This window comes from Oncorhynchus nerka, linkage group LG18, assembly GCF_034236695.1.
Source record: "Oncorhynchus nerka isolate Pitt River linkage group LG18, Oner_Uvic_2.0, whole genome shotgun sequence".
NCBI classification, from domain to species: Eukaryota; Metazoa; Chordata; class Actinopteri; order Salmoniformes; family Salmonidae; genus Oncorhynchus; species Oncorhynchus nerka.
In genome coordinates this window covers 56,452,348-56,465,762 of record NC_088413.1, presented here as the reverse complement: position 1 = coordinate 56,465,762, position 13,415 = coordinate 56,452,348, and the positions used below count along the sequence as shown (strand labels likewise).

Here is a 13,415-nt window from a genome sequence, read left to right as displayed (position 1 = left end):
TAAGAACCCGATGGTCACTCTGACAGAGTTCCTCTGTGTAGATGGAAGAAACTTCCAGAAGGACAACCATCTCTGCAGCCCTCCACCAATCAGGCCTTTATGGTAGAGTTGTCAGACAGATGCAACTCCTCAGTAAAAGGCACATGACAGCCCACTTGGTGTTTGACAAAAGGCACCTAAAGGACTCTCAGACCATGAGAAACAAAATTCTCTGGTATGATGAAATCAAGATTGAACTCTTTGTCCTGAATGTCAAGTGTCATGTCTGGAGGAAATCTGGCACCATCCCTGTGGTGAAGCATGGTGGTGGCAGCATCATGCTGCAGCATCAGCGGAAAAATGAACGGAGCAAAGTATAGAGAGATCCTTCATGAAAACCTGCTTCAGAGAAATTGCGGTGGGAACCATGCGGCCACGTCTTTCGAATGCCCCACATGGGTGAAAGAGAACGAGGTGGCCAAAGTCAGGGTTGTACAGAGCATTTCATATGCAGCAGCTGTGAAAAGGGCTGAGAGTTTGAATGGTGCACCAGAAAAGTCCATTGTGGTGGATAAGCCTACACTGCAGGCTGCAGGGGTTGCCTTTCACCAGCAGGATCCTGAAACTTTAAAAGTTAAGAAGGTGGACTTTGTGGCCTTTAAAGCTATGGTAATTAATGGCACTGCCAAGGTGGGGAGATGGTCCAGGAAGATAGAAATCATAGTGGATGTGGCGAAGCAGTTCCTGGGGCTGAAAGATTTCTCAACGAAGGAGTTACATGGGTTCCTGACATGGCGCAGCGGTCTAAGGCACTGCATCTTAGTGCTTCAGGTGTCACTCCAGACCCTGGTTCGATTCCAGCTTGTATCACAAACGCACAATCGTCCGGGTTAGGATTTGGCCGGGATAGGCCATTTAAAAAATAAAAATACATTTAACATTTATTTAACCAGGTAGGCCAGTTGAGAACAAGTTCTCATTTACAACTGCAACCTGGCCAAGATAAAGCAAAGCAGTGTGACACAAACAACAACAGAGTTACACATGGAATAAACGTACAGTCAATAACACAATAGAAAAATATACAGTGTGTGCAAATGGCGTGAGGAGGTAAGGCAAATAAATAGGCCATAGTAGCGAAGTAATTACAATTTAGCAAATTAACACTGGATTGATAGTTGTGCAGATGATGATGTGCAAGTAGAAATACTGGTGTGCAAAAGATCAAAAAAGTAGATAAAAACAATATGGGGATGAGGTAGGTAGAGTGGGTGGGCTATTTACAGATGAGCTGTGTACAGCTGCAGCGATCGGTAAGCTGCTCAGATAGCTGATGCTTAAAGTTAGTGAGGGAGATATGTCTCCAACTTCAGCAATTTTGTTTATTTTTTTAGGCCCTGTGTGTAGTTAACTGACCTTCTCTGCCCGTTCATCGCCATTTTACCTGTTGTTGTTGTCTTAGCTGCTGTTTTCTTAGCTAACACCTGTGATTGCTTTATGCCTCTCTCTAATGTCAATATGCCTTGTATACTGTTGTTTAGGGTAGTTATCATTGTTTTATACTAATGCGGAGCCCCTAGCCCCACTCAATATGCCTCAGATACCTCTTTTGTCCCACCTCCCACACATGCAGTGACCTCACCTAGCATAACGAGTGCCTCCAGAGATGCAACCTCTCTCATCATCACTCAATGCCTGGGTTTACCTCCACTGTACCCGCACCCTACCATTCACGTCAGTACATTATGCCCTGAATCTATTCTACCACGCCCAGAAATCAGCTCCTTTTATTCTCTGTCCCCAATGACCAGTTTTGATAGCCTTTAGCTGTACCCTCACCCTACTAGTCCTCTGTTCCTCAGGTGATGTGGAGGTTAACCCAGGCCCTGTGTGTCCCCAGGCGCTCTCATTTGTTGACTTCTGTAACCGTAAAAGCCTTGGTTTCATGCATGTTAACATCAGAAGCCTCCTCCCTAAATTTGTTTTACTCACTGTTTTCACACACTCCGCCAACCCTGATGTTGTCCTTGCCGTGTCTGAATCCTGGCTTAGTAAGGCCACCTAAAATTCTGAGATTTCCATCCCCAAATACAACATTTTCTGTCAAGATAGAACTGTCAAAGGGGGAGGAGTTAGTCTGCAAAGTTCTGTCATACTTTCCAGGTCTATGCCCAAACAGTTTGAGCTTCTAATTTAAAAAATGAATCTCTCCAGAAATAAGTCTCTCACTGTTGCTGCCTGTTATAGACCCACCTCAGCTCCCAGCTGTGCCCTGGATACCATGTGTGAATTGATTGCCCCCCATCTATCTTCAGAGTTCAGTCTGTTAGGTGACCTAAACTGGGATATGCTTAACGCCCCGGCAGTCCTACAATCTAAACTAGATGCCCTCAATCTCACACAAATTATCAAGGAAACCACCAGGTACAACCCTAAATCCGTAAACATGGGCACCCTCATAGATATTATCCTTGCCCTCCAAATACACTTCTGCTGTTTTCAATCAGGATCTCAGCAATCCCTGCCTCATTGCCTGCATCCGCTATGGGTTTGCGGTCAAACGACCACCCCTCATCACTGTCAAACGTTCGCTGAAACACCGCTGCGAGCAGGCCTCTCTAATTGACCTGGGCCGGGTATCCTGGAAGGATATTGACCTCATCCCGTCAGGTCCTAGAGCCTGAGAAGGGAGATATGGAGAATTAAAGGAAAAAGTGGGAGTTTTGTTTGTTTTGGCAATATACTATTTTTATTAGGGTGGATTAAGTTGGTTTCACTGTTACCTATGTATTTTTATTTGTTTATTTTTGGGGTTTCAAATCTTTCCAGTTGGTGGCAGCAATAACGTTACACCTTTTGGGGTTTTAGTCCTCCATAAAACCCACAGAAGATGATGGTCGAACCCGCCAAAGTCAAAGATGGATTTATGTAGATGATAGCTTCACTATCACAGAGTTTTGACATTAGGTTGCAAAAAAGCAAAATGAATACGAAGGGAAAGGTTAGGTCACCTAAACGATCAAATTTTCATGTGAACTTTTGTTTATACTAACAGTTAGCTAGCTATTGGTTTGGCTGAATATTAGGATATTTGTAGGCAACACCGGCTTCGAGGGTATTATCACTTTTATACAATAGGTTACCAACATATTCAAATAATGATGGACATATTTTCCATTAACGTTATTTTAGTTGAATTTATTGATTCTATTTCATCCTTCCACAAGATATAGTCCCGACACAAATCTAAGGTTGCTACCCAAGTCGGCTGGTCATTCAGTTCGGTTGCCAGAAACGCGACCCAGTCAAGTCTGTTCAGTCTTTGTGTTCTGTATCTATGGACACAACCCAGTCGTTCTGAATGTTTTCAGTGATATTTATTTTCTATACATCCATAACAATGAGGTAATGAGGCTCGATTTCGCCTGGGATTGAAAATGTACCCTGGTTAGGACACTTGTTCATTGGAGCTGGCCAACAACACAGATAACACAATCACTTCAAATGGAAGCTGGAAAGACTGCAAAAGAGCTGCACTTCTTACCTTTGTTTATTGATTATTTTTTATTTACCCCTTTTTCTCCCCAATTCCGTGGTATCCAATTGTTAGTAGCTACTATCTTGTCTCATCGCTACAACTCCCGTACGGGCTTGGGAGAGACGAAGGTTGAAAGTCATGCGTCCTCCGATACACAACCCAACCAAGCCGCACTGCTTCTTAATACAGCGCGCATCCAACCCGGAAGCCAGCCGCACCAATGTGTCGGAGGAAACAGTGCACCTGGCAACCTTGGTTTTGTACATATGTATATACGCATAAAAGACTGAACGACCAGTCGGCTTCTTCTTCTTGGGTGGGGTTTATCGGCGGTTGGCATCCAACGTTCTGGTGTACTGTACTGGAGGGTGGGCCAGAGACAGGGGGAAACTAAATTCTACCTGCCAGCCAAGTTGCTCTTAAAAAAAGATAACACATTTGAGACTATATCGAATGACGTTCTACTCAATATACTCTTTAAACTAATTTCCTGTATCCCCTTCTCCCTCATACTAAACTAAGCAAAAAAAGAAACGTCCCTTTTTCAGGACCCTGTCTTTCAAAGATTATTCGTAAAAATCCAAATAACTTCACAGATCTTCATTGTAAAGAGGTTAAACACAGTTTCCTATACTTGTTCAATGAACCATAAACAATTAATGAACATCCACCTGTGGAACGGTCGTTAAGACACTAACAGCTTACAGATTGTAGGCAATTAAAGTCACAGTTTCTGAAAACTTAGGACACTAAAGAGGCCTTTCTACTGACTCTGAAAAACACCAAAAGAAAGATGCCCAGGGTCCCTGCTCATCTGCATAAACGTGCCTTTGGCATGCTGCAAGGAGGCATGAGAACTGCAGATGTGGCCAGGGCAATAAATTGCAATGTCCGTACTTTGAGACGCCTAAGACAGCGCTACAGGGAGACGGGACGGAGAGCTGATCACCCTCGCAGTGGCAGACCACGTGTAACAACACCTGCACAGGATCGGTACATCCGAACATCACACCTGTGGGACAGGTACAGGATGGCAACAACTGCCCAAATTACACCAGGAACGCACAATCCCTCCACCAGTGCTCAGACTGTCCGCAATAGGCTGAGAGAGGCTGTACTGAAGGCTTGTAGGCCTGTTGTAAGGCAAGTCCTCACCAGACATTGTCACCTAAGTGGACCAGACAGGACTGGCAAAAAGTGCTCTTCACTGACGAGTCGTAGTTTTGTCTCACTTGGGGTGATGGTCGGATTTGCGTTGATCGTCGAAGGAATGAGCGTTACACCGAAGCCTGTACTCTGGAGCGGAGGCTGAGGGTCCGTCATGGTCTGGGGCAGTGTGTCACAGCATCATCGGACTGAGCTTGTTGTCATTGCAGGCAATCTCAACGGTGTGCGTTACAGGGAAGACATCCTCCTCCCTCATGTGGTACCCTTCCTGCAGGCTCATCCTGACATAACCCTCAAGCCATACTGCTCGTTCTGTGCGTGATTTCCTGCAAGAAAGGAATGTCAGTGTTCTGCCATGGCCAGCGAAGAGCCCGGATCTCAATTCCATTGAGCACGTCTGGGACCTGTTGGAGCAGAGGGTGAGACCTAGGGCCATTCCCCCCAGAAATCTCCGGGAATTTGCATGTGCCTTGGTGGAAGATTGGGGTAAAATCTCACAGCAAGAACTGGCAAATTTGGTGCAGTACATGAGGAGGAGATGCACTGCAGTACTTAATGCAGCTGGTGGCCACACCAGATACTGACTGTTACTTTTGATTTTGACCCCCCCCCCCTCTTTGTTCAGGGACACATTATTCCATTTCTATTAGTCACATGTCTGTGGAACTTGTTCAGTTTATGTCTCAGTTGTTGAATCTTGTTATGTTCATACAAATATTTACACATAAGATAAACGCAGTTGATGTAGTGGTGACACTGACTCGATTAAAGTGTTTATCCCTCTATGTTTTAAGTACCTGTTGTTCCTCATCAGCAAGGAGGTCGAAAGGGTGAGCAGAAAGTAACTGACATTGAAATATGAGAAGTGCCAGTGATTTTGTTTTATCGGTTCTCTCAGATTGATGATTTAATGAACCTTGTTTTTCCTGACAGTCTGGAAATGCCAAGAGCTTCCTGTGCAATTGCTCCTTCATTGAGATCTACAACAAGCAGGTTTCTGATCTGCTGGACAGCGCTTCAGCCAACCTGTTCCTCAGAGAGAACATCAAGAAGCGGATGTTTGTGGAAGGGGCTGTAGAACATTTTGTCACTTCAGCTGCTGAAGCTTACCAGGTACTAAATCATTTCAATGACTTGCTTTTGTCATAGCGTAAATTATACTCGCTTAATTTATTGTGTAGGATTGATTTGACTGACGTTGAACTGTTGGCGTTGAATTTGTTTCTCCTGCTTCCCTCTCAGGTGCTATCAATAGGCTGGTGTAATAGGCGTGTGGCTTCTATCTCCATGAACAGGGAGTCATCGCGGTCCTATGCAGGCTCCACCATGACTCTGTAGTCCAAGGAGGCTGCTGGAGGTGGTGAACATCCGCACATCCCAGCTGAACTTGGTGGACCTGGCTGGGTTGGAGAGGCAGAGAGAGAGACACACACACACACGCATGCACGCGCACACACACACACACACGCACACACAAACGCACGCACGCACACACGCACACACACACGCACACACACACACACACACACGCACACACGCACGCACGCACGCACGCACACGCACACGCACACGCACACGCACACACACACACACACACACACACACACACACACACACACACACACACACACACACACACACAGAGGGTTCCAGACTCAAGGTGATGCAGGAGTACTGTCCGCTGACTGAACATTCACAGCATACAACAAACCCTTTAGAAGGCTAAATTCCACCGTGAATCTGTTATTGTGTACACTCATTTGTTATATTTTTATCACTCCTCTGAGATCAACCCCCTCTTTTCTCCTCTTTCAGGAGGCAAGCAGCATCAACCACTCCCTCGTGATCATGGCACTGGTGGATGAGTCCAATGGGAAGAGCAGGCATATCTGCTACAGGGACTTCAAACTCCCCTTCTTGCTTTGGGTAAATTGATTCTAAAAAGCTCTTGCTTTCTTGGCGTTCCTGTTGTGTGCTAACATAACAACTATTTTCCTGCAGGACTCTCTTGGATGTAATGCTAAGACCTAGATTATAGCCAATGTGCACCCAAGTGCTTTGGGGAAACTGAAATCAAAACAAGGTTAGTATGCAAAGTTGGGTTTATCGCATTAGTTATTAAATATGCTACTAAAACTTTTCTCCATACAGGAGGGGAAAGGGGAAACCTAGTCAGTTGCACAACTGAATGAATTCAACCAAAATGTGTCTTCTGCATATTTAACCCAACCCCTCTGAATCTTAGAGATGCAGGGGGCTGCCTTAATCTACGTAATTGGCACCCATGAGCAGTCATTGTTGGGGGTTAATTGTATTGCTCAAGGGTTAGAAAGACAGATTTCTCCACCTTGCCGTCTCTGGGATTCGAACCAGGGGCCTTTCAGTTACTGTCCCAATGTAGGCTAATGTAGGCTAGGCTATCTGCTGCCATGATACTGTGATACTGATTGTAATAGATACTGAATCTGTGGTTGTTTAGTGAGCATCTCCTCATGTGATTCCTTGTGCTTTATCAGGCCCTGATCAACGAAGACATGCATGGGAACGTGAGGCAGCTACAGGCTGAGGTGAAAAAGCTGAAGGAGCAGCTAGCTCTACCCAGACACAATTTTACTTTCACCATAATAGTTTGCAGACTCATCTCACCCCCTCACATTTTCTCTCTCGCTCTCCTTTAGGTGGGAGTGGGAGCAGCCCCTGGAGCTGCAGCGTTCCCTGCAGGATGCCTTTGACCAGATCCATGCCGAGGCCAAGTTTGAGGCAGACCAGTCCAGGCAGCAGCTAGAGGACAACCAGCAGGACATCTTAGCTCAGCAGGCCCAAATCACTGTCAGTCAGCTCCTTTTTAAACCAACCAAGCCCGCTTCTCTGTTAAGGACATTCAGAGCCTACCTGTCTCATTTGTATGACATTACAGTTTAACCCCTATGGAGGATTGAGTGTGATTAGTTTTTATTGATGAATATGTTGGTTGAATTGTAGGAATTGACAAAAGCTCTTCAGTCTGAAAGAACACACAAACCAATATGACCCCCATTTGAGAGAGGCTAGAGAGAGCCCTTTAGAGTGAGTTGTATAAAGGCATATTTTCTATTTGTGCATGATGAGACCTTTATGAAGTGTATTTTAAATGTTTTGTTGACATGTTTGATTTGTTTCTCCCCAGAGAGAATGTAGTGCTAAAGAAGCAAGTGTCTGACTGGACTACACAAAACCAAAAACAAACCTGTCATTCATTCATTGTTATTGTGTACATGGTGGTTAATGTAGTGTTTTGTTTATATTTCTTAGAAATTGTTATCATTAGTATGTGTTTTTAGTTTTGTCAAATACAGGTAAACTATTTGACATAATTGGATCTTAATCGCCAATCAACTGTAATTGGCCCGGTCTTTGTTTGTATTTTTACTTTGAAAGACTTCTAATATGGCAAGCCTTGAACCAAATCTGACAACTGCCAATGGGACCATATCCAGCCTTGAGAAAAAGTAAGTCTGCTCACTTAAATTACCTGCCATTAATTACTATTATTTGGGGATATAATTCAGTTTGCATGTATTTGATACATCTAATCTCAGGAGTCTCTTGTTTTGTGTTGTTTGTCCTGGAGCTGATCAACCAGGCCAGGGACCTCTGCAGTAAGCTGGGCCAGAAGGATCAGGGCCTTGCCATGCTGTCTGCAGGTGTCAAGGACCTTACGGTACTGACTCAAGTCATTTGTGTACCTCTTAATTCATTATCATTTTTAACTTGTATACTTACATTTTTTTGCTGTAGTTTACCAATGTATTTATTTTTTACCTGGTTTGTTCTTATAGGATATGTACAATGCTCCTTGCGCCGAGAGAGAGGAGCTCAAGGAACACAACTCCAGGATGCAAGCAGAGCTCCAGGACCTGAGAGTAGCAGCAGAAAGGATGGTAGCTTCTAATCAGAGAGGTAAGAGTTGGAGTTAATTTTAAGCTTAACAACTAGCGGCATCTTGAGCTTTGATGCGAGTTGCCCAGTGACGTGAGTCTATCAGACAGGCTTAAATGTCTTTTTACGCTCGCTTCGAGCCAAGCAACACTGAAGCATGCATGAGAGCACCAGCTGTTCCAGACGACGGTGTGACCATGCTCTCCTTAGCAGATGTGAGCAAGACTTTTAAACAGGTCAACATTCACAAGGCCGCGGGGCCAGACCAGGACGTGTACTCAGAGCATGCGCGGACCACCTGGCAAGTATCTTCACTGACATTTTCAACCTCAACGCCAAGTCTTAGACTGGTCTCTCTGCTACCGCATGGCAAGCGGTACCGGAGCGCCAAGTATAGGTCCAAGAGGCTCCTAAACACCTTCTACCCCCAAGCCATAAGACTGCTGAACAATTAATCAAATGGCCACCCAGACTTTTGCATGCCTGAATTCCACCATTATGACAACGTCTGGATGGATGTTTTGTCCTCAGGTGGCAGGAGGAGTTGGTCTATGCCACTAAGGAGGTGGAGCGACCAAGGTGTTAGATGAGCAGGCAGGTCTTCTCCAAGCTTCGCAGTATCAGACTGCCCAGAAGGAGGCTACCACTCTCCAGGGGAAGGTACCAGGCCATTGTTTTCCTATGCACATACAAGAGCCACTGAAAACAACTCAAGGGCTACAGTAGCATGGAAAATGTCAGATTTTAGACCAAACAAAATAGATTGTACAATTATCTCTATTTATGTGATTTCCCTACCTGCTTTTCACCAGTTAAAACAACAGCAAGAGGCGGTTGAGAGGACTGTCAGAGGTGAGAGTGCCAATCATGTTCCACAGTCATCCGTCATCCCTGAAGTGCTTCCACAGGTTATCGAGCTGGAGAGCCGATGCTCCTCCATGATGACTATGGAGGTGCCCCTCACTGAGCTTAACTATGAAAGGGCTGCCAAGAACGAGGAGATCCAGAAGCTCAAGGTGTGGTTTGTTTACTGCATGTCATGATGAATGCTAAACATCCAATCTTGAGACACTTAATTAACACATTGATATAACACATATGGTGTTTAACTAGTCTGTGATGATTTCCCACAGGGTCAGCTGAATGAGAAGGAAATGGTGCGAATGGAGATTCAAGCTGTTTTTGACGAGCTCTACGCCAAGCAGAACCAACTGGCTCAGAATGGGAACACAAATGGGTTAGTCCATTCAAATCTATTTTTTACCGATGGATTTTTGCCACCCAAGTGTTATCAGGCTGTTGATTTGTGAAGTGTCTGATGTATATATTTGAATTGACAGGGATGTTTTAAATGAGGCCATTCATCAGAACGTCTTGAGAGAGCTGCAGGAGGAGAGGAGTGCAATGGTCTGTGTATCAATCACTCAACTCCCCTGTTTACCTGAATGTAGTTTTAGTCATTTGAAAATAGCATTATTTGTAATAGGTGCTTTTTCATATTTCTTAATTTCCTTTCATTTGTAGAGAATAGTCATACAGAGGCTCACTGAGGCTCAGGAAAGTTTAGCAAATAACACTTTGTTCTCTTATCACACAGATTCTATGTGGAATATACTTGTGTAGTGTGTATGCAAATTCATTTTTTCCCCAGTATTTTTTTGTTTGTTGGTGATGATTAGACTGACGAGTCAGGAATTGCTGTTGGCCCAGTCTCAGACCAGTGTCCAGGAGCTGAGGAACCGCTGCCTAGAGGTGAGCCGGAAGGAGCGAGACCAGGAGTGACTGCTTCAGGTGAGAAGGGCATCAGGATCTGCTTGGGTTATTGTAATTGTATGTAGTTTTTAATAAATTAAATTATCAAATGGAATGCAGAAAATTGCATCTTGTTCTAGTTCACAGGCTGAATAATTTTATGGGAGGCATCAATCTCCATGCTGCTCCATACGTGGCAATGATATCAGGCGCTGTCTTAGTCTATGATTTGTTTTAAGAGGGTCCCTTTGTAGTGAATCTAGATAATGTATGGTGATTTTAGTGAGATGTCTGAATGTCGGCAAACCTGTCCCCTACCTGTCTGAGGAGAACTGCAAGCTTGTGGACCATAAGAACCATAAGCAGATGATTGAGTACCTGGTCAAGCTCAAAGAAGAACACCAAACTTCAAGTGGTAATAATCATATTTAACATTTCATCACCTGGCTGCATGTTTACTTTTTGTAAGTGTTATAGTTATCATCAAGAGACTTGGCCTCAGCAGTGAAATACTGAGGGGGCATTTCACTGCATTTATAGATTTTTAGTAGCAAACACAATTTTTCAAGGGAAATAAAATCCTCAGATCTGAAATGAGTATCTGAGAAAATGCTTGCAGAGATTCTATTTGGCTGCTCAACATTTCTTGTTGACTGTGAACATGTCCCCCAAATAGAAAGCCTTTTCACCCTTTTTTAAGTTGACCACTAACTGTGTTATTGCATCACATAATAGGATAAACTGGTCAGTACAGTACATTACCTGTTTCAAATACTGTGATTCTCTAAGAAAAATGTCTTCATGTTTTTTCATATTTCTGTATGAATATATTTCTACTTGGGCTGGGAATCCATTGTGTATATTGTGATATGTATAACTGCGATATGCATATCATTGGATTTGAGTATTTCACTACCTCTCTGCAGCAACTGTAGCCTCCCTGGGTCACATTCAAAGGGAGGCTGAGCCACAGGCTCAGCTGCGTCTTCATATCAGATGTTCATTTCAGCAATAAGGCCCGAGGTGGTGTGGTATATGGCCAATATACCATGGCTAAACCCCCGAGGTGCCTTATTGCTATTATAAATTGGTTGCCAACATAATTGAGTAAAAATATATGTTTTGTCATACCTGTGGTTTATGGTCTGATATACCTCAGCCAATCAGCATTCAGGGCTCGAACCACCCAGTTAATAATTATGGTTACATCATCATCCTTCATATTGTATTATATGAATTTTGGTGGTCCATATATCACCCAGCCCTAGTATTTACCACAGGGGCTATCACAGATACCATATGTAGAATAGATTGTGACATGATTGAACAACTGTTATGCTGGATGAAATATATTTTAGAACTGTAAATTGACTGTGTATACATTTAATCAGATCATCATTCATAAAGGCAAATTCTGGATGTTTTCCTTGTTGATTCTGCCCTAGCAACAGATCTGTCTCCTGACGCCTCCTGTCTCAGCCTCCAGTATTTATGCTGCAGTAGTTTGTGTCGGGGGGCTAGGGTCAGTTTGTTATATCTGGAGTACTTCTCCTGTCCTATTCGGTGTCCTGTGTGAATCTAAGTGTGCGTTCTCTAATTCTCTCCTTCTCTCTTTCTTTCTCTCTCTCGGAGGACCTGAGCCCTAGGACCATGCCCCAGGACTACCTGACATGATGACTCCTTGCTGTCCCCAGTCCACCTGGCCATGCTGCTGCTCCAGTTTCAACTGTTCTGCCTTATTATTATTCAACCATGCTGGTCATTTATGAACATTTGAACATCTTGGCCATGTTCTGTTATAATCTCCACCCGGCACAGCCAGAAGAGGACTGGCCACCCCACATATGCTCTCTCTAATTCTCTCTTTCTTTCTCTCTCTCGGAGGACCTGAGCCCTAGGACCATGCCCCAGGACTACCTGACATGATGACTCCTTGCTGTCCCCAGTCCACCTGGCCATGCTGCTGCTCCAGTTTCAACTGACCTGAACCCTAGGACCGTGCCCCAGGACTACCTGACATGATGACTCCTTGCTGTCCCCAGTCCACCTGACTGTGCTGCTGCTCCAGTTTCAACTGTTCTGCCTTATTATTATTCGACCATGCTGGTCATTTATGAACATTTGAACATCTTGGCCATGTTCTGTTATAATCTCCACCCGGCACAGCCAGAAGAGGACTGGCCACCCCACATAGCCTGGTTCCTCTCTAGGTTTCTTCCTAGGTTTTGGCCTTTCTAGGGAGTTTTTCCTAGCCACCGTGCTTCTACACCTGCATTGCTTGCTGTTTGGGGTTTTATGCTGGGTTTCTGTACAGCACTTTGAGATATCAGCTGATGTACAAAGGGCTATATAAATAAATTTGATTTGATTTGATCTATTTTGTTTTAGTTAACATCTGTATCTTGTCTATTTGTATAGTTGTGTGACCAATAAAATGTGATTTTAGTTTTAATGTTAATTATTTAGTCTCACCTTTGTTCTCTAAATTCGGAGAATAGTATGGGTGGAGATAATTCCCTGTTATTGGGTCTACTACTTTTGTATGGGTTCTGTCTACTCTTCATTACTCTGTCTTGGTAATATGGTTTATGTTAATTATATAATCGAATAAATGAATATATTTTAGTTTCTTGTTTACATTAGGAGTATGAAAGGACAGTAACCCTAGCTACCAGATGGGATGTTTGATTCAGACATAGAGTCAGCAGGTGTACTACTGTCACGTGTCTTTGAACCGATGACTAACTAATTTAGAATTCTACAGCAACATCCACCCTTGAAAACGTATCAGCGGTTTCTGGAGTGAACAACATATGAAACATGAAGAAAGCAATAACTGCAGAACAGATAACAGAATGGTTTACATTAGGAACCCATTTTGCTAACATTCTAATCACGGATGAAGTTCCAAAAGAAGTAAAGTTAGAGGAGTCATCAATACAGAGGTGAGTTCAGTTGGCTAGCTAGCTAGCTAACGTTAGCTAGCAAAATGTAGATGGAATTGCTAGCTAACGTTAGCTAGCTTACACATGTTCTCTTGCACCATAGACCGTAAAGTCTG

General features: G+C 43.8%; 1 protein-coding gene and 1 pseudogene across 2 annotated transcripts in view; both read left to right on the top strand.

The window, feature by feature from the left end:
- The first annotated feature begins 339 nt into the window (after positions 1 to 339).
- Positions 340 to 12,812, top strand: LOC135561633 (kinesin-like protein KIF15-B; annotated as a pseudogene).
- A 238-nt stretch (positions 12,813 to 13,050) lies between these two features.
- Positions 13,051 to 13,415, top strand: part of LOC115146170 (ATP-dependent RNA helicase TDRD9-like) — a 35,091-nt gene continuing 34,726 nt past the window's right edge. For both annotated transcript variants that reach the window (XM_029688067.2, XM_029688066.2), the window contains exon 1: positions 13,051 to 13,299. In XM_029688067.2, the coding sequence (XP_029543927.1) occupies positions 13,175 to 13,299 (125 nt within the window). In that variant the 5' untranslated portion in view covers positions 13,051 to 13,174. The remainder of the gene's footprint in view (positions 13,300 to 13,415) is intronic.